The sequence below is a fragment of the Onychomys torridus genome, chromosome 3 (genome assembly GCF_903995425.1).
Source record: "Onychomys torridus chromosome 3, mOncTor1.1, whole genome shotgun sequence".
Taxonomy (NCBI): domain Eukaryota; kingdom Metazoa; phylum Chordata; class Mammalia; order Rodentia; family Cricetidae; genus Onychomys; species Onychomys torridus.
In genome coordinates, this window is record NC_050445.1 from 30,570,768 (window position 1) to 30,595,495 (window position 24,728).

The 24,728-nt window shown below is 48.0% G+C and overlaps 1 protein-coding gene across 1 annotated transcript; it reads right to left on the reverse strand.

The window, feature by feature from the left end:
* Nucleotides 1-1,402: 1,402 nt before the first annotated feature.
* On the reverse strand, nucleotides 1,403-16,867 carry Adck2 (aarF domain containing kinase 2). Its single transcript, XM_036182749.1, has 8 exons — nucleotides 15,520-16,867; nucleotides 14,385-14,531; nucleotides 10,603-10,731; nucleotides 9,594-9,689; nucleotides 6,815-7,066; nucleotides 4,942-5,070; nucleotides 2,268-2,321; nucleotides 1,403-1,776 (listed from the first exon to the last, which is right to left on the reverse strand). The coding sequence occupies exons 1-8, from the start codon at nucleotides 16,429-16,431 to the stop codon at nucleotides 1,639-1,641; spliced, it is 1,857 nt and encodes a 618-aa protein (XP_036038642.1). The 5' UTR covers nucleotides 16,432-16,867; the 3' UTR covers nucleotides 1,403-1,638.
* Nucleotides 16,868-24,728: the final 7,861 nt, after the last annotated feature.

A 24,728-nucleotide genomic window follows, 5' to 3' on the forward strand; every position in this document is an offset into this window, starting at 1 on the left:
ATAGCTGCTTCTCAGGGAACTTCTCATTCCCTATTTACCTTCTCCTTCCTGGAATCTGAGTATTGCAGGTAAGTTGATGGTCATTCACTCATCTTTCTAAATGAATCACCAAAAGGGCATAAATGAGGAAAAAAACAGAGATGATATAACTTCCTGATTACTTCCTAAATGCTTGCTACATCCTCTCCCCACCAAAAAGGAGAGGAAGTTGTTGGCATACAGCAGTCACTTATGGGGTGGGGGTTGTTGAGGACTGAAGCCAGAGCCACAGACATGGTAGGCAAGCATCAACCACTGGGCTATAGGACCAGCTTCACTATTTTGTTTTGTTGTTGGTTGGTCGGTTTGGAGTTTTTTGTGTTGTGGGGGGTTGATTTGGGGTTTTTGTTTTGTTTCGTTTTCTTAGTTTTTTTCAAGACGCCTTCTTGGCTTGTCCTAGAACTTGCTCTGTAGACTAGGCTGGCCTCAAACTCAGAGATGTGCCTGCCCCTGCCTCAAGAGTACTGGGATCAAAGGCATATACCACCACCATCCAGATGTATATATCATTTTCCAAAAACAATTTTACTGTGGTCTGTAGGATTGTATGGCATTTTCTAACCTGTGTCTGTCTAAGGGTGAGAAGCACCAGCAAGAACCACCTTACCGAAGGAGTAGAGTTAAGAGAGAAGAAAAGCAGGCCAGCATGATGGGCCTAGTAAAGGCACTTGACAGCAGGGTTGAAGACCTGAGTTCAGTCCCCAGAAATCCCTATGGTGCCCATCTCCACACACATGCTATATGGCACATGAGTGCCCCCTCCCCCAGTTCCCCCTCTCACACGGCAAGTGTAATTTTATTTTATTTTATTTATTTATTTTTTGGTTTTTTCAAGACAGGGTTTCTCTGTGTAGTTTTGGTGCCTGTCCTGGCTGTAGACCAGGCTGGCCTCGAACTGAAATCCTCCTGGCTCTGCCTTCTGAGTGCTGGGATTAAAGGTGTGTACCACCGGGACTGGAGAGATGGCTCAGAGGTTAAGAGCACTGACTGTTCTTCCAGAGGTCCAGAGTTCAATTCCCAGCAACCATATGGTGGCTCATAACAATCTGATGCATAAATAAATCTTTGAAAAAAAAAAAAAGGCATGCGCCACCATTGCCAGGCTCAAGTGTAATTTTAAAGCAAAAGAAAGAAAGGGCTGGAGAGATAGCTCAGTGGTTAGGAGCACTTGCTTCTTTTCCAGTCCCCAGCACCACGCTGTGCAGCTCACAACTGCCTAAAACTCCAGAGGATTCATCCAGTGCCCTCTTCTGGCCTTGGTAGGCATCTGCATACACATACACATACACATACACACACACACACACACACACACACACACACACACACACACACATTTTTAAAAAGGGGAGGAAAACAGAAAAACAAAATAAGTAAATGTATTTGTCTTCTGCAGGGTATTTTCCTGAAATGGTGTCTCTGGCACCAGTTTCAGCTCCTCTCCTTTGTACCCTAAATAACCCGAAATTTTTCAAACAGACCGTGAAGCTAGGTCACCAGGTAATTAGTAACGTTTCTGCCACACATCCCAATTGTAGATGTCTCAGCTGCCACAGGACAGACCGTCAGGATCTGCCTTCATTGTGTGCCCTCTCCCAGTCACAGGAACCCTCCTCCTTTGAGGAGGAAGGGCTTTGCTGCCTCCAGGATGTCCAGCTTGGGGTCCAGCGAGCGGCCAAGCCCCTCCAACACCATGATGGCCAACATAATGGAGGCAAAGTTGCTCTCGAGCTTTACCTGGAACAGAAAGAAAGCAGCAGTTCTTCCCAGAGCTCAGGATGCAGCTGAGCATCCTGGACACCCATGTCACTGACCCTACACCTCTCCTGTGCTGCCCATGGGACTCTACCCTCTACCATGTCCCCAGCTCCCTCCTAGCATCAGGAGGGTACACTAGGGCTCTGGTGGCCCAAGGACAGGGTAAATCCCTCACCTAAGCACCATTAACACAAGCTAAGGAGGGGAAAGGAGGGCATATCTGGCTGGACCCTTTCTATGTCTTTAAATACATTTTTCTCTATCATCTAAGTCAGCATGTACACTGACTACATAGATTGACAGATCCATGGACCTTGTTCTCAAGGGACCATGAGCCCACTAGGCCTGTTTCAGGAGATTAAAAATCCACAGTCAATATACAGCAAACGCTGGAGAAAAGCGGGTCTAACCACCCCACTGCCCTGTGCCCTACCCCACCTCTTCCCAAGCCTTCTCTAATGACACCTCACCTTATGGATCATCAGCAGCTTAAAAACACTGGAAAGGAGGCTGGAGACATGAAGCTGGAAAACAAAGAACCCAGTAGAATCCCAGAAGCATTTCTTTCCTCCCAGGGTCCTGTCCTTTCCCACTTCTCCACTCCCCACAGCTTACACTCCTAAGTGTGCACACAGAGAGAGGCTGCCCAACAAACAAAAAAAGGACTTTACCCGGGCAGTGGTGGCACACATCTTTAATCCCAGCACTCGGGAGGCAGAGGCAGGCGGGTCTCTGTGAGTTCAAGGCCAGCCTGGTCTACAACGTTAGTTCCAGGGCAGCCAGGACTGTTACACAGAGAAACCCTATCTTGAAAACAAAAAACAAAAAAAAAAAGGACTTTACCAATACAGGCCCCACTTTCATACAGGTCACAAATGCCTGCAGAAGAAGCCTCAACGCCATGTCTGCTCCATCCTTCTCCCCATCCCTTGCCACACTCAGAATGTCCCCAAGTACAGACTAGGGTGTAGCTCAGTAGCAGAGATAGAGGCTTGCCTGGTGTAGGCACGAGTTGGGGGAGCATGTGTGTGTGAACATCATTAGTAACCATCTGCATAAACCCGGTCACCCAAAATCTAATCAATATTTATGTGTGTAATTCAGCTATTATTTGGCTTAAAAGGGCTTACTGGGAAACATTATCATTTTTACTATTTTCTACAGAGAAAATATTTTCCAGTTTCAAATACCCTGGACTTTTTAATTAAAACCTGTTTTTATGTTCAAGCTGTCTGTGTATTATTTCTCCTACAGTTGCACATAAAATGTTTTGTTTTGTTTTTCCGAGACAGGGTTTCTCTGTAGCTTTGGAGGCTGTCCTGGAACTTGCTTTGTAGACCAGGCTGGCCTCGAACTCACAGAGATCCACCTGCCTCTGCCTCCCGAGTGCTGGGATTACAGGTATGTGCCACCACCGCCAGGTGACATAAAATGTTTTTACATTCAAAAAAAGAAGACAAATACTGTAGAACTGTATTACATGAAATATATAGAATATACAAATTCATAGGGACAGAAAGAATAGATGTTATCTCAAGATGGAGAAGAAAGGAATATAGAGCAATGATTTCCTAAGTACAGAATTTCTGTTTTATGTGATTGAAAAACCTTACCAACAGATAGTAGTATCAGAACATAATATCATGAATGTAATAAATCAATACAATTAATGAATATCATAAATATAGTTATTAAATGAATACTGTGAATATAATCAATGAATACCACAAATGTAATTAATATCATGAGTATAATTAATGAATATCATGAGTGTAATTAATATCTTGAGTGTAATTCATGCCACTGAATAGTGAACTTAAAAATGGTTACAATTGCAAATATTATGTTCATTTAAAAAAATAAGGTGGAGGGTTGGAGATTTAGCTCAGTGGTAGAGCGCTTGCCTAACAAGCACAAGGTCCTAGGTTCAGTCCTCAGCTAAAAAAAAAAAAAATTAGGTAGAATGTAATCACCACACATTATATGTGTGTATGAAACTGAAGCCAGCGATGTTCTAAAACAGGAAGTGGTGATGATGTCATAGGCCTATGAGGATGCTGGACTAAAGTCTATCAAATTGTGTGAACAGGCAAAACAAAAAACAAAAACAGGGCTGGAGAGATGGCTCAGAGGTTAAGAGCACTGACTGCTCTTCCAGAGGTCCTGAGTTCAATTCCCAGCACCCACATGGTGGCTCACAACCATCTGTAATGAGATCTGGTGCCCTCTTCTGTGTACATAATAAATCTTAAAAAAAAAAAAAAACAAAAAAAAAACAACAGGAGGCAGAGCTAGGTGGATCTTTGTGAGTTCGAGGCCAGCCTGGTCTACAGAGCGAGATCCAGGAAAGGCACTAAAACTACACGGAGAAACCCTGTCTCGAAAAACAAAAACAAACAAACAAACAAACAGGTCAGCATCACTGGCAGCCGCTGTACATGGCCAGTCTGGCTAATGGAGGCCATCAGCTTGACAAAGACAGGCGAGTTAGCAGAGTATAAGTACACCATGGACTCTGGCTCAGGCCAGACAAGGGACACGGGCTTATGGCACATCTCTGCGATGCTGCATTTCCTGCATGGCCAGGTGTCTCCACAGCAGCTAGTCCCTGAATAAAGCAGGGGCTCTGCCAGCAGAACCTGTGATTTCAGTTGCCCGTTGAGCTACTTGGAAGATCTGATAACAAGAAAAGATTGGTTTTTTTAACCTGCCTTAAAAACTCTACCACCAAGCTGGGCAGTGGTGGTGCAAGCCTGTAATCCCAGCACTCGGGAGGCAGAGGCAGGCAGATCTCTGTGAGTTCAAGGCCAGCCTGGGCTACAGAGCAAGACCCAGGACAGACACAAAAACTACACAGAGAAACCCTGTCTCCAAAAATAAAAAATAAAATAAAAAAATAAAAAACTCTACCTCCTGCTGGGTAAAGGTGATACACACCTTTAATCCCAGCATTTGGAAGGCAAAGGCAAGCAGATCTCTGAGTTCTAGGCCAGCCTGGTCTGCAGAGCAAGTTCTAGGACAGCCAGGGCTACATAGAGAAATCCTGCTCAACACCACCCCCAGAAATCCTACTCTCTGCAAGCTCCCCACAAAGAGGACACTCGATTAAGTGTAGCTCTGCCCAAGCATGCAGTGCCTGCCTACCTTTTCCAGTGTCATGGTGTTCTCCCGGGCCTGGGTCACCAGTGTAGCCATCTCAGCCTTGAACCTTTCCACATCCTTGCACTCATTGGCCCGGGCATGATGCAGAATGAGTTCAGCTACTCTGTGGCCCTGGAAGGTACACAAGAAACGTGGCTTGGCAGAACAGAGTGAGCACACTGTATGCTCGTCTCTCGCTTGCTTCCACCTGGTTTGTCTACCACCCAGTTCTTGTGCCCTCATCCTTTTCAGCTACTATCATTCACTAGGCCTGCTAGCTAGCCAAAGAGTTTAAGGTCTCTGCTAGCCAGTGGGCCTGCCCTATGCTTAGCCCAGTCAAGACAATGATGTGAGCAGCCTCTCTCCCTCCTGGGTCACATGGGCTACTTAGTCAGGTTGGAGTCTTGATGCTTAAATTCCATGCTGGGCAGTGGTGGTGGCGCACATCTTTAATCCCAGCACTCGGGAGGCAGAGACAGGCAGATCTTTGTGAGTTCGAGGCCAGCCTGGTCTACAAAGCAAGATCCAGGAAAGGAGCAAAGCTACACAGAGAAACCCAGTCTCGAGAAAAAAAAAAGTTCCATGACTCTGATGACCACACAGCCCAGTTGGGGCCCCAGGCCCTACCAGCTGGACTGGAGGGGCTGAACTGTCCTGGTCCCTATGATGCAGCCTTTTTCCTGATCCATGAGACCCTCCAACCCAAGTGCCCACAGTCTCCCAGGACATTCGGCCCTTCCCCGGTGTTACCTCCCACAGTATGGCCACTGTGACCTTTGTTCCCTCACACAAGTCTGGACAGAGGAAGATGGCCCCACCCATACTGCATCCCAGTGTTTAAGCAGGAGGCACCTTAAACTGGCTTCAGACCACAGTTTTAGCTGGCTAAGCAGGGACATCCCTGAGTCTTGCTTCTTTTAAAAAGCTCTTTAGTTGGGTGTGGTGGCGCACATCTTTAATTCCAGTGCTCTGAAGGCAAAGGCAAGAGGAGCTCTGTGAGTTCAAGGCCAGCCTGCTGGACTACACAGCAATTTCCTGGCCAGCCAGTATTATAAAATAAACCCTGTTTCAAAACAAGCCCTCTCTTTCAGTGCTTTGTCACAGGAAAATCCTCTTCCATGCAGCCAGTGTCCCCAGCCTTACTGCCATGACACTTCATCTGGGCCCCACAGAACACAGTCCACTTCATCTGGACTGTCAGACTTGTATTCTCTAATAATAACTCCCAACCCCTGAAGCCCCCAGAGTGTTTGGGGGAAACCACTTACATCCTCACACCACAGATCCCAACCATCTCACCCCCATGGAGGACATGTTCTCTGTGCTGTGGATCCTTCCCACCCTTGGCAGTGAAGAGCACAGATAGGAGATCGCCACTGTTTTATCAAGAAGCTCGAGGATCCGTGAGACGGCTCAGAGGCTAGAGGTGCGTGCCACATAAGCCTGAGGGCCTGACTCCAGTCCCTGAAAAACAGGACTACAGGACAGAGCTGCCTCCCGAAAGTCCCGAAAGTGTCCTCTGCCCATCCCATGCATACTATGTCTCAAGCTCACCTGCACACACATACACATTACACACAAAGATAATAAATAACATTTTTTAAAGCTAGCTTCCTGTCACCATCGTGCTGACAGATTTACAAATTTACAACAAATTACAGTCACACAATGCAGGAGAGAAGAATGTCTTCCCAACTAAGGGTGCCAACCTTAAGCTACCCAGCCTGAGAACCAGCACATTGTCAATGCCCACACCTGCTCCACCTATGTCCAACCACAGCACTCTGGCAACCATGAGCTTTCACCAGAGACAAGGGCTAGGAAGTGGTTCATGCAGTTCCCCAGAGCCTAAAGGGCTGACCCCAGTGAGTCTCACCTGCCCCAGAACTACAGCCAAGAAGACTGCCCGGAAATTCCTCAGGTCTGAAGACTGCAACTCTGCCACAATCCCAGCATCCAACAACACCAGGCGCAGTGGGCGCAGGGCAGGTGCTAGGGTAGCCACCAGTGTGTCATGGACGTTCACCTGCTGCTGTTGCATCTCCAGGCTTGGGGACAATCCATCAGCACCCTGGACCAGGATGTTCCCAGGGTGAAGGTCTCCATGCACAAAGTTATCCACAAATATCTGGAAAAGACTGTACCAGTTAGGTATGTGTCAACCCTCCCACCCTAACACTACTGGGGTACCTGCAGAAAAAGTTTTAGGGGACAGCTGGCTGCCAATGACAAGCCCCAGAGGTGGACATTCCTCAAAGCCCTTGCTGCTAGATGCTCTCAAATAAGAGTTTGTGCAGGCCTGAGCCAAGTCAAAGGGCTTGTTCTGTTTGCTTTGGGTTTTCACTTTATGACGACACATGATCTCAGGTAGCCCAGCCTGGCCTTCAACCTCTGAGAGATCGACCTGCCTCACCTCTCAAGGGCCAAGATCTGAGGTCCTGCCTGCCCCAGCTGTTCCTCCTTGTCGCCAGGTGACCGAACTAACATCTGGATTCATTTAACACCAAATCAACTCTGCTTCCAGCCACCCGGGTAGAGCACAGATAGCTCAGCTGCGCCTCTAGTGACTCAGGGTGGCTTTGACTGACTGCAGCCTTTCCACACACCCGGAATCCTTTCTCAGAACCAAAGCAGCAACTCAAACCTCCTGTCTCCTCTGCACCCCATCAGTAGATAGATAACCTCAGCTCTCGAATCACCAGGCTTCTCAATTCATTGTTGAGGGTGCCAAGTACTATCCTATATGCCCAAGTGTTTGGGGGCATCCCTAGCCTTTTTCTGCACATCACCTGGTTCCAGGCACATCCCAGACCCAGCTCTAACAGCTAAGGATGTCCCCAGAAAGAGCAGGCATTTCCTGGTGGTTAAAATCACCACTGAGAGCCCCTGCTGCAGCCTATAAAGACAGAATGATGAGGTTAGGTATCTCCTACTTATCCCCCTCATCCTGATGTACAGGCATGAGATAGAAAAGCTCACCAAGGGCTTCCAAGACGAGAGACTCAAATAGATTACAGGATCAACATCAGCCCAGTGTGGCAGGACACGTGGGCCACAATCCTGTCCTCCCAGCATGTGGGAGGTAGAAAAACTAAGATCAGGTGTTCCAAAGTCATCCTCAGCTACATAGCAAGTTCAAGCCCAGTTACATGAGACCCCGACTCAAAAAAGAAAGAAAGAAACTCACTCCTCCAACCCAACTCCACCCTGAGGTCACTGTTGTCCTAACTAGCTTATCTCTCTGCCTCACATTCCTCCACTGCCTGCATCAGGATTAAAGAATGATTTTTTTTTTTTTTTTAATTCATTAAGGGGCCAGTACGATGGTTCAGTAGATGAAGGTGCTTGCCACCAAGCCTGACCACTTGAGTTTGCCCCGCAGGATCTACGTGATGACAGAGGACTGGCTCCTACAAGTGGTTCTTTAACTCACATATGCACACCATGCGGGTTCACACATACACAAACACACTAAAATTTTTAATTAAAAATTTGGGGCTGGAGAGGTGGCTCAGTGATTAAGAGCACTGGCTGCTCTTCCAGAGGTCCTAGGCTAGATTCCCCACACCCACTTGGCAGCTCACAACCATCTGTAACTCCAATTCCCTTTTCTGGCTTTCTGGGCACCAGGCAAACTTTTAAAAATTAAAGGTTTTTAATAAACTAAAAAATATACTTAAGACTTGTACACTTGCCAGGCACGATGGCCTATAATCCTGGTACTTAAATAGTTGAGGCAGAAGGATTAATATGAGTTTGAGGTCAGCCTGGGCTCTATAAGTTTCAAATCACTCTAGGCTATACAGAAAAGGCTTGTCTCAACTTCAGTGTGTGTGTGTGTGTGTGTGTGTGTGTGTGTGTGTGTGTGTGTGTACTTCAGCAAATGTTGTAATAATGAAACATGGAATTTTTTAAGGGAATAGAACTCAGATGAGCCCGTTGCCCGTGGATTAATCCTGACTCTGAGATATGCTGCGCAATGTACCTTCACATCTCCCACTGCAGCGCACAGTGGCACAGGCTGCTGTCTCTAGACAAGTCCCGCCATTTGTCTTCACGTTGGTGACACAGCCTCCCCATCCCAGATGAAATGGAGCCACGTCCTGGGTGAAGCCCCGGATCCAGAAAAGGTCCCTTCAAGCTAATCCTTGAGCACGGGCCCTCAATGGCATGCGATTCTTTCCCGCTGGTTTACCCAGTAAAGACTGTAGTCAGGTCTGCTTTTAAGTAAGTCCAACACGTCATTCAGCATTTGGCATATAGCAGGTACTCCATAAATACTGAATGAATGAAGAACGAACGAACGAACGAACGAATGAATGAATGAATGAATGAATGAAGCAGTATCTAACACACATCATACCTGCTGTTGGTCTAAACAGTGTGCTTACCATTCTTTCCACAGCACACAGAATGCACACCACAGAGCAAGGACTCAGCACAAGTTTTGGGTCATAGAAGCATTTGGGGAGACTTCACTCAGCTCATGTTCTCAACCTACAGCTCTCTGCTTGGCTGGCCCTTCCAGTCCATGCCTGGCAAAGCCCTCTGCACCTTCCCTTAAACATTCTGCTTGTGTACTGAGCCTCAGCACCCAGCTGGGTGCCCCCACTTTCCCATGCACTGAACCTCAAAGTCCAGGGCCCCCAGCTCACCATCTTCAAAAGCATGTTGATCCCCAGCCTTGCAATCTCCCTCTTCAGGACGGCAGGAATTCCTGCCTGCTGGTAGCTGGATACTGGGACACTCTCCTTAAAGACAGTAGAAAGACAGCTTTAACCTGCTGGATACCCCACCCCCTCCCCAGCCAGGTCACACATCTATCCTTTCTTTCTCAGACAGCAAGATACCCCAGAAGTTGACCCTAAAACCCCTATAAATCTGTCACTAACATGCTGGTTTTAATCTATTTACTTTCTTTCATATACTTCTCAAAAGAAATACCCAAGAGTTTGCAGCCATCGACTCTGTAACTAAAAGGAGAGAGATGCTTGAGGCCCAGGGAAGAAACAGGAGCAGATGCTGAGACTGAGCCAAGAGCCAGGCGTGGTGGTGCAAGCCTGTAATCCTGGAGCTCCAGCAGAAAAAGGGACAGAAAGGACAGCCAGAAGAATGAACAGGCGACTAGGAAATCACCACTTGGTTCCATTTGTCAGGGCAGCCCACTGAGCTGGAGCACAAAAAAAAAAAAGAAGCCCAGAGGGTCTAAAAACAGGCTCGGAGTCACACAGCTAGGAGACAAGTCTCTGAATGTCACATTACCATTTCCTAATGAGACAGGTCTAAGGGACAGCTAAGGCAAATGCTTGCCCGAGCACTCCCTCTGTGTCAAATGTGTTTTCATTCAATGTGTCACTTACTCCTGGGCAGTGCCATGAGGTCCCCAGCTAATAAGACAGCAGAGTAAGCTTTCAATTCTAAGAAGTCTGAGGCTACCTGCAGCTCTAGGGACCAGCTCACAGCTCACTCCACTCCGTCTCTTCCTCCGGCTCCTCCCAGAGCCGGTATGGTAGGTGTATGGTAGGGTGGTTTTTGCAGCGCTGGGCAAGCCCTCCACCATTCTCAACTCTCTCTGTTTTACAGACAGGAAGCACATCCTCTCTCCAGCTTGAAGACCCTATGGGGATGGCCAGTTACGAGAGACACGCAGAACCAGAGCCTTACTTCATAGGTTTCCACCAGGATATCCCGAGTGACCAGGGGGTGGATTGGGGTGGGGAATTTCACAGACGCCATGTCCTGGAAGTTGTGCTGAAAGTGTTCTAGATTCCGAGCTTCGTAACGCAGGTCTATCTGCAGAGGTGGGGAGGAAAGAAGAGTCAGTGTGCACAGGAGTGCCTCCGGTGCCAGGAGAACCAGCTGGGCAGGTTCCCCTTTCTTCCTCCTCACCTGCTCCCCTGGCTCCACTAGGAACCTCGGAGAAGACACACCAGCTAGCTGCCACAAAAGGCAGAAACATCCAGTCTACCTGAACTCTACATGGTCCCCTAAGACAGATCTCAGATCCCCTGGGAGGATTTGGGCCTTCCAGCAGCCATGGATGCCCATCTGACCTCATAGCTCTTTCTAGTGCCCCAGTGCTCAGCCAGCCTAACCGTCCATCCATTACGATCAATGTGCTACAGCCACTTCCACACAGGGAACTTGCAGCAACTGCCATTGAATGCCCAACCCTTTTTATGTTAATAAACTCCCCAACTTTTCTCCTAATCCACCTGACTATATCCATGTCATGTGAATGGTGTCATCTACACTCTTAAAAAAAAAATTTAGGGCTGGAGAGATGGCTCAGAGGTTCAGAGCACCAACTGTTCTTCCAGAGGTCCTGAGTTCAATTCCCAGCACCTACGTGGTGGCTCACAACCATCTGTAATGAGATCTGGCGCCCTCTTCTGTATACATAATAAATAAATAAATCTTTAAAAAAAAAAAAATTTAGCCAGGCAGTGGGGGCACACACCTTTAATCCCAGCACTGGGAGGCAGAGCCAGGCGGATCTCTGTGAGTTCAAGGCCAGCTTGGTCTACAGAGCTAGTTCCAGGATAGCCAGGGCAACAAAGAGAAACCCTATCTTGAAAAACAAACAAACAAACAAACAATAAATAAGCAACAAATAAATAAGGTTTCTTTACATGTATAAGTGTTTTATGTGCACATATGTGTGTACACCACATGCATGCCTGTTGCCCACAGAGGTCAAAAGAGGCGGTCAGATTCCCTGGAACTGAAGTTGCCCAAAGTTGCCTGTGGGTGGTCCTCTGCAAGAGCAGCCAGTGCCCTTACCCCGAGCCACCTCTCCAGCCCTGCAGTTGCTGCTCTTTAGAATGACATCAGGTGGGTCATGGTTGGGCTCCTGCTCCTCTCTCTAGATGCACCTCCATGGTGCTCCCACCTTCCTCTACCATCCCATCAAGTCTACAGAGTGCTGGGCACCCATGCGGCCCGACACCCCTTGATCCCAAGAGTGTGTAATAACGGCCATGACTACACACACGAGCATTGATACAGACTTTTAGACACACACACCTGGCCTGCAATGTGCCACTGCACCTGTCAGTCAGGGCTAGCCGGAGAGGCTGGTCTAAAACAAATGGGTAAAATATGGGGATGTGAGTTTCAAGAGATGGGATCCTGAGGTCTATCAGTTTTTAATGGGAGCTGAAGCTTAGAAGGGAGGTGAAGCCAAGAGTCAAAATGAAGAGACAGTGGTTGGAATAAAAGCTCTTTTCTCCCTTTTCATTGCCTTATCATCAAACTTGCAATACTCCAGAACAGAAAGCCAAGCTCATTGGGCGGTGGTGTCGAAAGCCTTTAATCCCAGCGCTCTGGAGGCAGGGGCAGGTGGATCTCTGTGAGTTCAAGGCCAGCCTGGTCTACAGAGCGAGTTCCGGGACAGCCAGGGTTACACAGAGAAACCCTGTCTCGAAGAAAAAAAAAAAAAAAAAAAAAAAGGAAGGAAGGAAGGAAGGAAGGAAAGAAAGGAGGGAGAGAGGGAGAGAGAAAGCAAGCAAGCTAGCTCTCTACTCTGTTCTGGTAGGTCTCCACACATACCTCTCAGTTCCCCACAAATGCCTATTTGAAATCCTAGCCTCCAAGGTAATGATATAACCAAGAAGGACTTTGCAGAGTGATTAGGTCTTGAGAGTGCAGCTCTATAACATCCTTATACAAAAGGCCTGAGACCCTAGCCCCTTCCTCCATAAGAAGATATCCATGAACCAGAGTCTCTCTTGACTCCAGGCTTAGTCTTCGGAACTAATGGTAAAATTCACTGCTGCTCTACTTATTCCAACAGCCCCAATTGTCCGTTTCTGTGTTTTGAAATAAGGCCTAGCTGCCTGGAACTCACTTGGATTAAGTTGGACTTGAACTTACAGACATCTGCCTGCCTCTGCCTCCTGAGTACTAGGATTACAGGCCTGAGCCACCACACCAGGTACCCAAATGCTTTTGAAACATCAAAATGTGTGCCTGGAACTTAAAAATCTTCACCCAGAACATATAAATGAAGTCTTGGTACATAGCTTTTGAAACCCTGCCCAGACCTGAGCCACCCAGTAGGGAGCCAGTGCAGAAATACACCTGAAGGCCCAAACACCTTCAATGTAAGTTTACCAAGTCTGGCTACTTATACTAATGCCCCCAAGGGTCCCCAACAGGGAGAAGGTCCTTGTCTAACTCAATTAGCTCTAAAAACAAAGCAAAACAAAGAGAATGAGTCTTCTTGCCCTAGAGGTCAGCCTCTGGTGGATGCAGAGTTAATATGACCTCTTTAGTTTCATTTTTCCCTGAGGCACAAAGGCAGCCTGTATCTCCTAAGTGCTGCTCTCAGAGGTCCATGGAGCTCTGGTTGGCAGGCTGGAAGGAAGAGGTGTTTCCCACTTCCCGGCCTGCCCATAAAATCTTTCCCATCTTCCATGGTAATAGGGAACAGGAGGGATAGATAAGGGCATTTTTGTTCTATATCACAAGACATGCCTGCATTTTGTATTGCAAAAAGGAATCTCTGTCCAGTTAGTCATGGCGTAACCGGCACGCCATGTTAACTGCTTGCTGTGAGATGCTGTGCTCCCCCCCACCTCTGCTCAGATGTCCCCGGAGAAGCACAAGGTTGATAACTGTGGACACTACACAGCTGGTGTTTCTAGAACTGCCCCACCTCAGATACCCAGAGAACCAGGAAGAGAGCAAGTGACGGTCGCCAGAGAGGCACAAGCCTCAAAACTGTAGCCAAAGGACTGAATGGCGCCTTTGTTTCCCGACTCCCAGCCAGCCCCAGGAAGCCTGCTAACTGGAGAAAATATGTAAGTCGGGTCTTTTTGTTTCTTAAAGGATGTTAATCTATTACCATCTCAAACCACAGGCTCTCTAAATAAAGCACAATCTAAAGATTCAATTCTGAGCCAGTGAAATGACTCCATGGGCAGAAACACTTGCCATGGGGGTCCCAGTCCGCAAGGACCCACTGTGGAAGAGACAACCGACTCCTCAAAGATGTCCTCTGACATACACATATGCACATGCCTACCCATCTGCGCGCGCGTGCGTGCACGCGCACGCGCACACACACACACACACACACACACACACACACACACAAATAAAATGTAAAATAAAAAAATGTAAAGTCTCTCTCCACTGGCCTCTGTGGTGACAGGCAGCACTGGTTTCCCAGTTGGGACTGGCACAGCCAATCTTGAAAAGAAAACGGGTCCTAAAGCCACTCCAAGGGAGAGCTCCGTCTCCCTCAAGAAATAGCCTAGCCATATGAAATTGCTGGGACTGGGCCATTTGTTTCATCAGCTAGCATTACCCACCCTGACTAACAAACAGATCATGCTCTGCATGACATGCTGGGAAATTACCTACCCATTCCCCTGTTCCTGAGTATCTGCTAATGGCAAGAAGTCTGGGAGGTGCTATTTACAGCTGAGAGAAGGAGTCACCTGTTGGACCATGAGCTTCTCAAATTCCTCCACAATCTCAGGCAAGCTAAGCCATTTGACTCCTGGTAAAAGCCCCAGGGCTTGGCTGCCAATCTTCATCAGCTGTAAATCCATGTACACTTGAGTGAGCAGGCCAGGGTGTAACACCTGCCAGAAAGAACCATGAGACAAGACAGAATCAGGAGAGAGCATTTTACCGAGCATTGGCTCCCACCTTCAAAAGAACCCGAGTGCCTCTCCTCAAAACAAAGGGCAGTAACACAATACCCACGATGCTCTTGGGTAGTAGTCCCTCCTCCCCAGAAGTAGCAAAACCCAAGTTGGGTTTGTTTTTTTTTTTCTTTTTCCCTCCCTCAGACTATTCACACCACCACTCCCTAAAGTCAGGAAATGAAACCTGGGCTTATTGTGGAGGAATACACCTTGAACCCCAGCACACGGGAGGCAGAGGCAGGCAGATCTCTGGGGTCTACCCTAGTGAGCTCCAGGATGACCAAGGGAGCTACAGAGTAAGACTCTACCAAAGAAACCACCACCACCCCACCCCACCCCACCACTACCCCCTCCCAAAAAAAAAGTAAAAGAAAAGGGAACAACTTGAGCCTGGAGGCCTAGTAGCACTGGTGATCCCTGACCTGCCTGGGAAACTAACTTAGCAAGTTCTTGTCTCCAAACAAAAGGTAGAATGAAGAAGCCTCACATTATAGCTCAGTGGCCTAGCTTGTGTGAACTAAATTTGATTCCACCCTAGGTGCAATCCTCACTGGGGAGTGGAATATGAAACAGTTTACCTTTAACAAGCATTGGCTGAGCTAACCAGAATACAGGTTGAGCAGCCCTAACCAAAACCCAAAACTGAAAATAGCCCCAAATCTGAAACTTTTTAAGGACTGACCTTAAAAAGTGAAAAATTCCAAATCTGACCTCAGGGGATGGGTTGAAGTCCTAACAAAGGTGGCACTAAAAATATTGCAAGAAATACACGTGTCTACATGCATAAGGGTGTGTGTGCTATAAATGAATTTCATACTTCGTATTTAGACTTGGGTCCTATACCAGGATAGCTCATCAAAGACTTGCAAGGTAGGTTGATCAAAGATGGGGTGCCCCAGACTGAGGCTGTGAGAACACTTACTTTCACTGCTACGGGGATGAGGTGATCTGACTTAGGCGGAGGGCCAGGAACCTGAGAGGTGTCCACTTCTGACCTAACAAGGTCAGCTTTAGGGAGCAGCAGCTTTTCTAGAAATGCTTCATCGGCAAGGTTTTCTGAAGGCTTCCATTCCTTCGACAAGGGCTGTCTCTGCATCCCGACTGCCCCGGTTCCTGAGGACAGCTGTGAGACAGAGAGGTCCCCGAGTCTCCAGATTCTGTCCTCCAGCAAGGCAGTGCTAGCGAATGCTTTGTACACTTGTGCCACACAACCTGAACCCACAGGTTCCTGGGTATCAAAAAAGAGGAGGCTGCCCCAGTCCTCTCCAAATGCCTGCTGGAGTAAGCATTCCGTGTGGGCCCAAGGGTGGGGGGTCACCTGGACATGCAGCTTGGAGAACTGGACACAGAAAGCCTCTGAAAAGAGATCGCGCCGGGTGCCGGCCCATTGGCCCAATTTGATATATGTTGGACCCGAGGTCTCTGTGGCTTTCAAAAGTAGGTGGAGCCAGAGGGTGGAGACGCTAGGAGCCAGGTAGGTGAGAGGGTACAAGACCAGGAGGGGCAAGAATTTCGCCAAGAGAACGCCAGCGCGGAGCCCTAGGCGGAGACACAGTAAGACACGGGCCAGAGGCCCTGCTTGGGTCACTTCCACGCGTCCATTTTCAGCCAGGTCACTCCAGTGGGTCTTTCGTTGGCACAAGCTGCCAGACGCCCCCTCTCCAACATTCCCCTGGGCTGAGATAAATTTGGGCAAAGTACCCAGCAGAAACCAACATAGTCTGGCATTGCGAGAGCACCCCAGGGGTCTGGAAAGGCCAAGTTCCTTCCCGAACTCAAAGCCTCTGAAGTGTGACAAGCAGACCCTGACCGACAGACGCCAGAGGGTTACCATCCTCGCCAGGCCCCCAGGCCTAGGCGGCTTGCCCTCTACTTAAGAAGCAGCCATTTGTGGAGATGCTCCGGCAGAGGCGAGGATAAGACGGACCGACCCCCGCCCCCTCCAAGGGCCGCTGCCTAAGCCCGGCCGGGCCCCGGGCGGGCGGCGACCTGAACCAGGGACCGCGGGTGACGCGGGGTCAGCACGCGCGGGGCTGTCTGGTGCCAGATCGCAGAGTGCCACCGAGCGCCAGGGGTGGAGGGGCGGGCCCGTGGCCTGCAGCGGACGGCGGGGCCTCACGGAGCCGCAGGGAGGCGGGGGCACCGTCCAGGCGCCCCGGACGCGGCGGGGGACACACCCCGAACCCCTCGGGGACCAGCCCGAGGTGGTAGCCGCAGCCAGGCAGAGCACTCGGCTCCGAGGCCCGCGCCGCCGGCGACTTCCGGTACCTGGCTCCGCCCTCTCCGCCCAGGACACGCTCCTTAAAGGGGCCGAGGCACGAACCCGGGCAACGCACCTAGTCCCTGAAGGGATTTAGCAGAAAACACGGAAGCACCCTCTTCCGTGACCTCCTTTTCCCTGTCCGCCTCTCCTTTTCGGAGCTTCGTAGTTTAAGCCTTAAAAAATTTTAAACCGCACAATGGATTGCAGGTGTGTCCAACGGAAGGAGATCTTTTCAACCGTTGGGTGTGGGTCTTGGATTCTTGAATCCCAGGCTGCAAAGACTGAGCGGTGGTGTTTAGACCTTAGGGAATGACTTATACATTTGACTAATACTTAATGAGCTTAATCAGTCTCTCTCTAATATGTATTAAACTAGGTATTATTCTCGACTCTGGGTAGTGGACATATTCGTCCTATTCTCACTCACTGGGAGAGTAGGGGGAGTCTGTACAGGAACACGAGACAGCTTGGTGGGTTAACGGTGCATGAGTTCTATCCAAGGAACCCACACGGTGGAAGGTCGCCGTTTTCTTTAAGTCGTGTCCCCCACATATAAAAGAAATGTGATGAAAATGAAAGCGTGGCAAGGGCCGCTGCGGCTCCCTGAGGAGCCCGTGGTGCCATAGGACCAGGCTGCTTTGGGGAAGAAATAAGGGTCTTGGGAGAGAGGCCAAATGAAGAAAGCTCCAGAGTAAGAAAGACTTCTGATGTTTGTGTGCCCGTGAGTGTGTTACTCTTGAATAACCAGAGGGAGGTCAGACAGCCTTGGACTTGGCAGAGTGGCAGGGGTTGGGGGTGGGGAGTGGAGAGGCAACTCAGTTTTTAAAAGTGTGTATTGTTCTTTCAGATGGCCTAAATTCAGTTCCCAGGATCCGCATCTAACAACTCTCAAGCCCCTGTAACTCCAATTCCAGGGAGTCTAATGCCCCGTTCTGGCTTCTGAGGACACACGCACGCACGCACACGTCAGCACTCGGGAGGTAGAGGCAGACAGAGTTCAAGGCCAGCCTGGTCTACATAGGGAGCTCCAGGCCAGCCAGGGACACAGGGTAAATCCCTGTCTCAAAAAGCAAGCGACAGGGGTGCTGGAGAGATAGCTCCGCAGTTAAGAACATTAGCTTCTCTTGTAGAGGACTCTAGTTCCATTCCCAGCACTCACATGGCTGCTCACAACTGTCTGTAACTCCAGGGGGACATCCTCTTCTGACCTCTGCAAGTGATGCACAGTTGTGCATGCAGGCAACACACCCATACACATAAAGCAATAGTTTAAAAAAGAAGCAAGCTGTATGTATGTGATATGTGTCGCCCCACACCTAATTAGCAAATATCGTCATTTTTATCATCTAATGAAAAGCAGAAGTAGTTCTGTTTCTCCTGAATCATATAACAGGAAGATGCACTGTGGAAGATCTCATCTGTTTTCTATGTGATTATTTAGCAGTATTATCACTGTTACTATTATTTTAAGATAAGGCCTTTCTCCACTCCATAACCTAGGCTGGTCTGGATCTCACTATAGAGCCAAGCTAGCCTTGAACTTGAGGCAAACATTCCTCGGCCTCCCAAGTGCTTGGTCTAAAGTATCATAGCCAGCAAAATTTTTTTTTTAAATTTTTTTTTTTAGCTTTTTCAAGACAGGGTTTCTCTGTATAGCCCTGGCTGACCTGGAACTTGCTCTGTAGGCCTCCAACCTCCAACTCAGAAAACCTCTGCTGGGATTAAAGGCATGTACCTCCACTGTCTGGCTACCAAGCAATTTGTTTTAAAAGAGGCCTCTGTTTTGACATGTTCCTGAGGATGACCTTGAACTTCTGGTCTTTCTGCCTCTGCCTCCTGAGTGCTGTGATGACAGGCATGTGCCACCATGACCAGCAGATCTCATTTAAAATAAAGTCCTGACCTGGCATGGTGGCACATCAAACAACTTTAATCCCAGCACTCAGAAGGCAGAGACAGATGGTCTTTGTGAGTTCAAGACCAACCTGGTCTACATAGTGAGTTCTAGGCCAGCCCAGGCTACATAGTGAAACCCTCTCTAAGAAAATAATAAACAAAGCCCTGCCAGGTAGAGGAGTTCACACATGCAATCAAAGTCCAAAGCTCACATGGGTACAGGAGACCCTACCTCAAAATAAACCAACAAAAACAAATAAAAATAATAGTTTTCCAATTTGCTATTGTTAAAGCCCATATCCACCCCACCTCACCCTACTCACAAAAATAAGTAAAATAACATCTTAGTCAATTCCCAGCAGGGAGTGGGCACCTTTGTTGCTTCCTAGAAATTTACCTATGGCACCTACCTCAAACTCTAGTGTCTGTCATAACTACCTGGAGGGCTAGCCCACCCTCAGCTTCTGGGTCTGTAAACCTAGGAATGGCACAGGAGAATGCGAATCTGTAGAAGGGGAGGAGGGGATGGGGGGGAGCACATATGTGCAGTTTCACAGTGTAGTGAGGGCGTGAAAGCAATGAAGACTGGGTGGTACCATAGGACAGGGCTACTTCACCATGGAACTCTGGCTGACCCCTGCCACAGCTATAGGCTTACAAGGAAAGCTTACCTTGTTGAGAGTGCCAGCTCCCCCTGCTTTCATCCCACTTCTGACTGCAGACAGCCCAACAATCACATGTCTGTGATGGTTCATTTTCTGAAGTTTTTATTTAAAAGCTTTTTTCGCCGGGCGGTGGTGGCACACACCTTTAATCCCAGCACTAGGGAGGCAGAGCCAGGCGGATCTCTGTGAGTTCGAGGCCAGCCTGGGCTACCAAGTGAATCCCAGGAAAGGAGCAAAGCTACACAGAGAAACCCTGTCTCGAAGGGGAAAAAAAGCTTCTTTCATACAAGATATATTGATCATATTCTTTCTCTCCCCATCTCATCCAGACCGTCCCCACCTTCCTACTGATCCAACTTCATTCCCTCCATCTCTAACTCATCCTACTCTCAAAAAAGGAAAAGAAAAAAAAAAAAAGACAATTAAGCAAATTAAAAAAGTAAAACTTATAAGACAAAAAAAAAAAATCTAATAAGGGCTGGAGAGATGGCTCAGAGATGGCACTGGTTGTTCTTCTAGAGGTCCAGAGTTCAATTCCCAGCAACCACATGGTGGCTCACAACCATCTCTAATGAGATCTGGTGCCCTCTTCTGGCTTGCAGGCGTACATGGAGTCTGTTTTGTGTTGGCCAACGGCTTCTGCACATGGGGCCTGCCCTGAAATGTGGTTGATATATTCAGTGACACTCTATTACAGTGTGGGAGCCTGTTTTCTGGCTCCTTGTGGCTTTGCCCAGCATATCCACATAGAGAGGATGATTGGACCACGGGCCTGAGTGCAGGTGTCTGAAATGGTCTGCACTTGGTTGTGCTGGTGGGGGGAGAGTGTCTTTTGCTCCACTCCTTGGCATTTCTATAAATACCCTGGGGCAGAGACAGTCAGGGCCTGTTGAAATAGGTTCCGGGCCCTCTCGAGGCTATCCTGTATTTTCTATCTGTTCATTACCACAATCTAAATCCTTCTATCTAATATTTCCTGCTGCTGTCACTCAGGAAAACTCTGGGGAACTATGGGTTTGGTGGGTAGCTGCCCTGCATTACAGAAAGCCAATTTTCCCTTTCTCAGCAGGTATCAGCTGCAAATAGCTTCTTGGGTCAGAGGTAGGACTTTGTGTCCATTTCCCCTTCTCTATGCTAAGATTTTGTCTGGTTTGAATCTGTGGGTCTTGTGTGTGATGTCCCAGTCTGTGTGTTCATATGTGTATCTTCCCTGCTGTGTAGGGAAGACTCAGGTTCCTGGGAGTCAGCCACCACCTCGAACTATGAGAACCTTTTACCTCTGCATAGCTGTGATGGCTATTTTTAAATGTCAACTCAGCACAACCTAGAATCGCTTAGAAAGAGAGCCAGAGTGAAAGGCTGCCTAGAGCAGGCTGGCCTGTAGTCCTGTCTGTGACTTAGGAAGACCCGCCCACCGTGGGTGGCACCATTCCCTAGGCAGAGGATCCTGAACTATGTGAGACAGGAGAAAGTCAGACGAGAGCAAGTTCACGTGATATGACTGACTAGATATTTGAGTTCCTGCCTTGACTTTGGCTTGATGATGGGCGGTAACATAGGATATAAACCAAAACAGTCAAACATGGTTGTGCACGCCTTTAATCCCAGCACTTGGAAGTCAGAAGCAGATGGATCTCTATGAGTTCAGGGCCAGCCTGATCTACATAGTGAGTTTTAGGATAGCCAGAGCTATGCAGTGAGACTCTGTCTCAAAAAATTTTTTTAAATAAGCAATTTTTTTCATAGTATGTTTTCTCCTATTTGTGGCTTTCAGATTTTATATAGATACATAAACTCATGTGTGTATACATATGACATGAAAGTAGAAACGACTGAGGCTTGCCCAGTAATTGAGTAAAACCAAAACTTATTATAAGCCATAGTTATCCTAGGGTCCCCCTGCTATATATATAGCCTCCCTGGTTCTGTGGGTGGCAGTCTGATTGTTCTTTGCTTTATATCTAGAATCCACTTATGAGTGAGTACATACATTGTCTTTCTGGGTTTGGTTTACCTCACTCAGGATGATGTTTTCTAGTTCCATCCATTTGCCTGCAAACCTCCTGATGTTATTGTTTTTCTCTGCTGATTAGTACTCCTTTGTGTATATGTACCACATTTTCTTAATCCATTCTTCAGTTGATGGGCATCTAGGTTGTTTCCAGGTTCTGGCTATGAACATAGTTGAGCATGTGTCTTTGTGGTATGATTGAGCATTCCTTGGGTATATGGCCCTGGGCCCAACACACCCCTAACACCTGGGCCCAGCACACCCCTAACACCTGAGCCCAGCACACCCTAAACACCTGGGCCCAGCACACCCCTAACACCTGAGCCCAGCACACCCTAAACACCTGGGCCCACAGGTGTTTGTCTCCACTTGAGTTTAAGTCTCTGCCCACAATGGTGCTGGCTTCCTCTCTACAGCCTACACTGAGTAAACAGCCCACTTATTCTCCTTTGGGTAGCCTCCATTGATTTCCAGATTCTTCTCAATAACAAAAGCCCCTGCAAATGAAGTATCCAGTTCTTGGTAGCATGCCTGCTGGCGTGGTTCACTCTACTTCCACTAGGTGACAGTACTCACTTTGAAGAGTAGCCAAGCTTCCCCTACGGTTCCATACCAGCCTAGAAAGAAAAAACAAGAGATATAAAACCTGTCTAGCCATCTCTTTGCACAGGCACCTATCATTTTAGCATCTCCTGTGGCAGATGTGAAGCTGGGCACATCTAGTACCCCGGAGAAGGAGGCGGAGGTTTGTTTTCTTATTTTACGTATATGGGTATTTTGCTTGCATGCATATCTGTGCATCACATGTATGCCTGGTGGAAATCAAAAGAGGCCATTGGATCCCTAGGACTGAAGTTATAGTGAGCTGCTATGTGGGTGCTGGGAATTGAACCCAGGTCCTCTGGAAGAGTGGTCAGTGCTCTTAACTGCTGAGCCATCTCTCTAATTTCTGTATTTTTGACATTTTGACATTCTGGGCAGGATGATTCTCTAATATTGTGTGTGTGTGTGGTGTCAGAGGGGTAGGGTCCTATAACTGGAGGATATTTAGCTGCATCTCTGACCCCTCCCCACACAATGTCAGAAACAACCCTGGTCTTACAGGTCTCTTTGGGCTGCATTAGCAAAACACCATAACCGGCAGCGTGTGAACTGCAAACCCTATTCCTCACAGTTCGAAATGGCTGATAAGAAGCTAGAATTTGCCTTTTCCCATCTCTTCTTTCTCCACAAGGTCAAGGTGATTGTCTAGCAAAGAAACGTTGGAAAAGGTCAGCTCTTGACCTCACTGCAAGTCCTATGCAATGCACCTGGCCTGCAATTTGCCCCTAAGAAAGTTGGAGCTTGTATAAAAACTCTGGACGTGGGATGGAGCTGTAGGTGAGCAGAGCACTTTCTTGGTGTGTGTGAGGCTTTGGGTTTAATCTTTGGCATCATTTAATATGTGTCATCATTTAAATATACATTTATATACATTTCCAGCCATCCCCATACACACACACACACAGGAAAGAAAATCTCAGCACTCTCGAGAGAGAAGGAGAAAGCCTTTGTCAACCATGCCTGTGGTGTCGCCCTCGAATCCCTCCCTAGGGAAGGCTGGCACCCTCTCCCTTCCTCTTTTCTGCTCGTTCTGGCCCTTGCTCTCCTGAGACCTTCTCCCACTTGAGTTTCAGCTCAAGCACCTGCTGGCCCTTCCCAGATTCTGGACTTGTGCTAACACTGTAGGGACAGTCCCTTCTCCTCTGCTGGGGAAGTATGGGTGCACCTACCTCTGAGATCCCTCCAGCTCAAACGAGCTACACACAGTGGTTCTGCTGGCCCGGAGGCCTGGACTCTCTGTTCTGAAATCCTGACCGGGCTGGACTTGGTGACTCATTCCTGCATTCCAGCACTCAAGAGGCTGAGGCAAGAGGATTGGCAAGAGTTTCGGGCTAGCCTGGGCTACAGAGTGATACCTGGTCTCGTAAACAAAACAAAAGCTGGATAAATGGATCAGCACTTAAGAGCACTTGTTGCTCTTTCAGAGGACCAGAGTCTGGTTCCCAGCACCCATATCTGATGTCTTCCAACTGCCTGTAACCCCAGCATTCCCTTTTGGCCTCCATAAGTACCTGCAGGTATGTACACCTACACATAAATAAACAATATTTTTTTTTCCTGTTTTAAAACTTTTTATTTGGTGTGTGTGCCCTCTTGCATGTGCTTACATCATGAGCAAGCAGGGATCAGAGGAGAATCAGCAGGGTTCTGTTCTCTCCTTCCAACTTGCAGGTCCCAGGGATTGAACTCAGGTCGTCAGGCTTGGTGGCAAGTGTCCCTTACACATGGAGACATCTTGCTGGCCCTAAAACAGACCTTTCTTATCTGAAAATAATAAGCTAGCTAAACTTAGACACAGTCTTTTGAATTTCACTATTCTTGGCCTTGTTATTCTTGGATATTATAAACACTCCCTGTGGCTAGTAGTGTAGCCCATCATGGAGGGCAGTCTCCAAAGAAGATATGTTGGTATTCACCAGCAATCCTCTCCCATAAATAAACAATATTAAAACAAAACCCAACAACAACAGGAAGCCTGACCAGTAGCCATGACATTCAAGTTGTGATGGCATTGTCCTTGGTAGGGCAGCCAACTAGCTAACCTCTGTCTGGTCATCTCTTGCACTAAATGAGAAGCTGGTTTGGGACTTACCTTCCAGGCAAGCTCTGCAAACGTGTACCGCCTGCCCCCTACAGAAGAAGAAAGAATTAGAGGAGAATGGTAGCTGTGTAGTGCTTCTGCCAACCTGAGGAGGCTGCAGGTGGAGCTGGAGTTCCCAAGGACCCATTAACCCCCTCTGCCCACGGACCTGAGATGAGAGCTGATTCCCCTGAGAAGATCAAGCTCACAGCTGTCTGTAACTCCAGTCCCAAGGGACCAGGGGACCTACACACAGACAAAACACCAATACACATAAGATAAAAAATAAATAAATTATATATAAAAAAAAGAATCAGGGAAGAGTTTAAAAACACAAGGATATGAATTGGCTGTACTACCTACCAGCTTGTCCTCCCCCAGCTAAAACTCACCCCACACCCTGACCTCAGCTTTTACTATGCCACTCAGTGACTGTGTTTCACTGTGTTCCCAGAAGTCACACTTGGTTGGGGAGAGAGCATTTCTTCTGGGAAAGTCTAGTATCTGACTACTCTCTGCATTGTTCAGGTCACAAATTTAATCAAAATAAGAAGGACTGCCTGGCATCGAGCCATAGTCGAACGTATGAGGGCCTAAGTCTGCGCATAAGTGG

What these genes read in the sequence shown, in the direction of transcription:
- Adck2 (XM_036182749.1), bottom strand. Translation starts at nt 16,431, where the DNA reads ATGGTAACCCTCTGGCGTCTGTCGGTCAGGGTCTGCTTGTCACACTTC. An exon ending in TGGCTGTAGTTCTGGGGCAG is followed by an intron (nt 5,071 to 6,814) that starts GTGAGACTCACT and finishes TGTACCTTCCAG; the next exon opens with GGCCACAGAGTAGCTGAACT. An exon ending in ACACCATGACACTGGAAAAG is followed by an intron (nt 2,322 to 4,941) that starts GTAGGCAGGCAC and finishes TTTGTTTTCCAG; the next exon opens with CTTCATGTCTCCAGCCTCCT.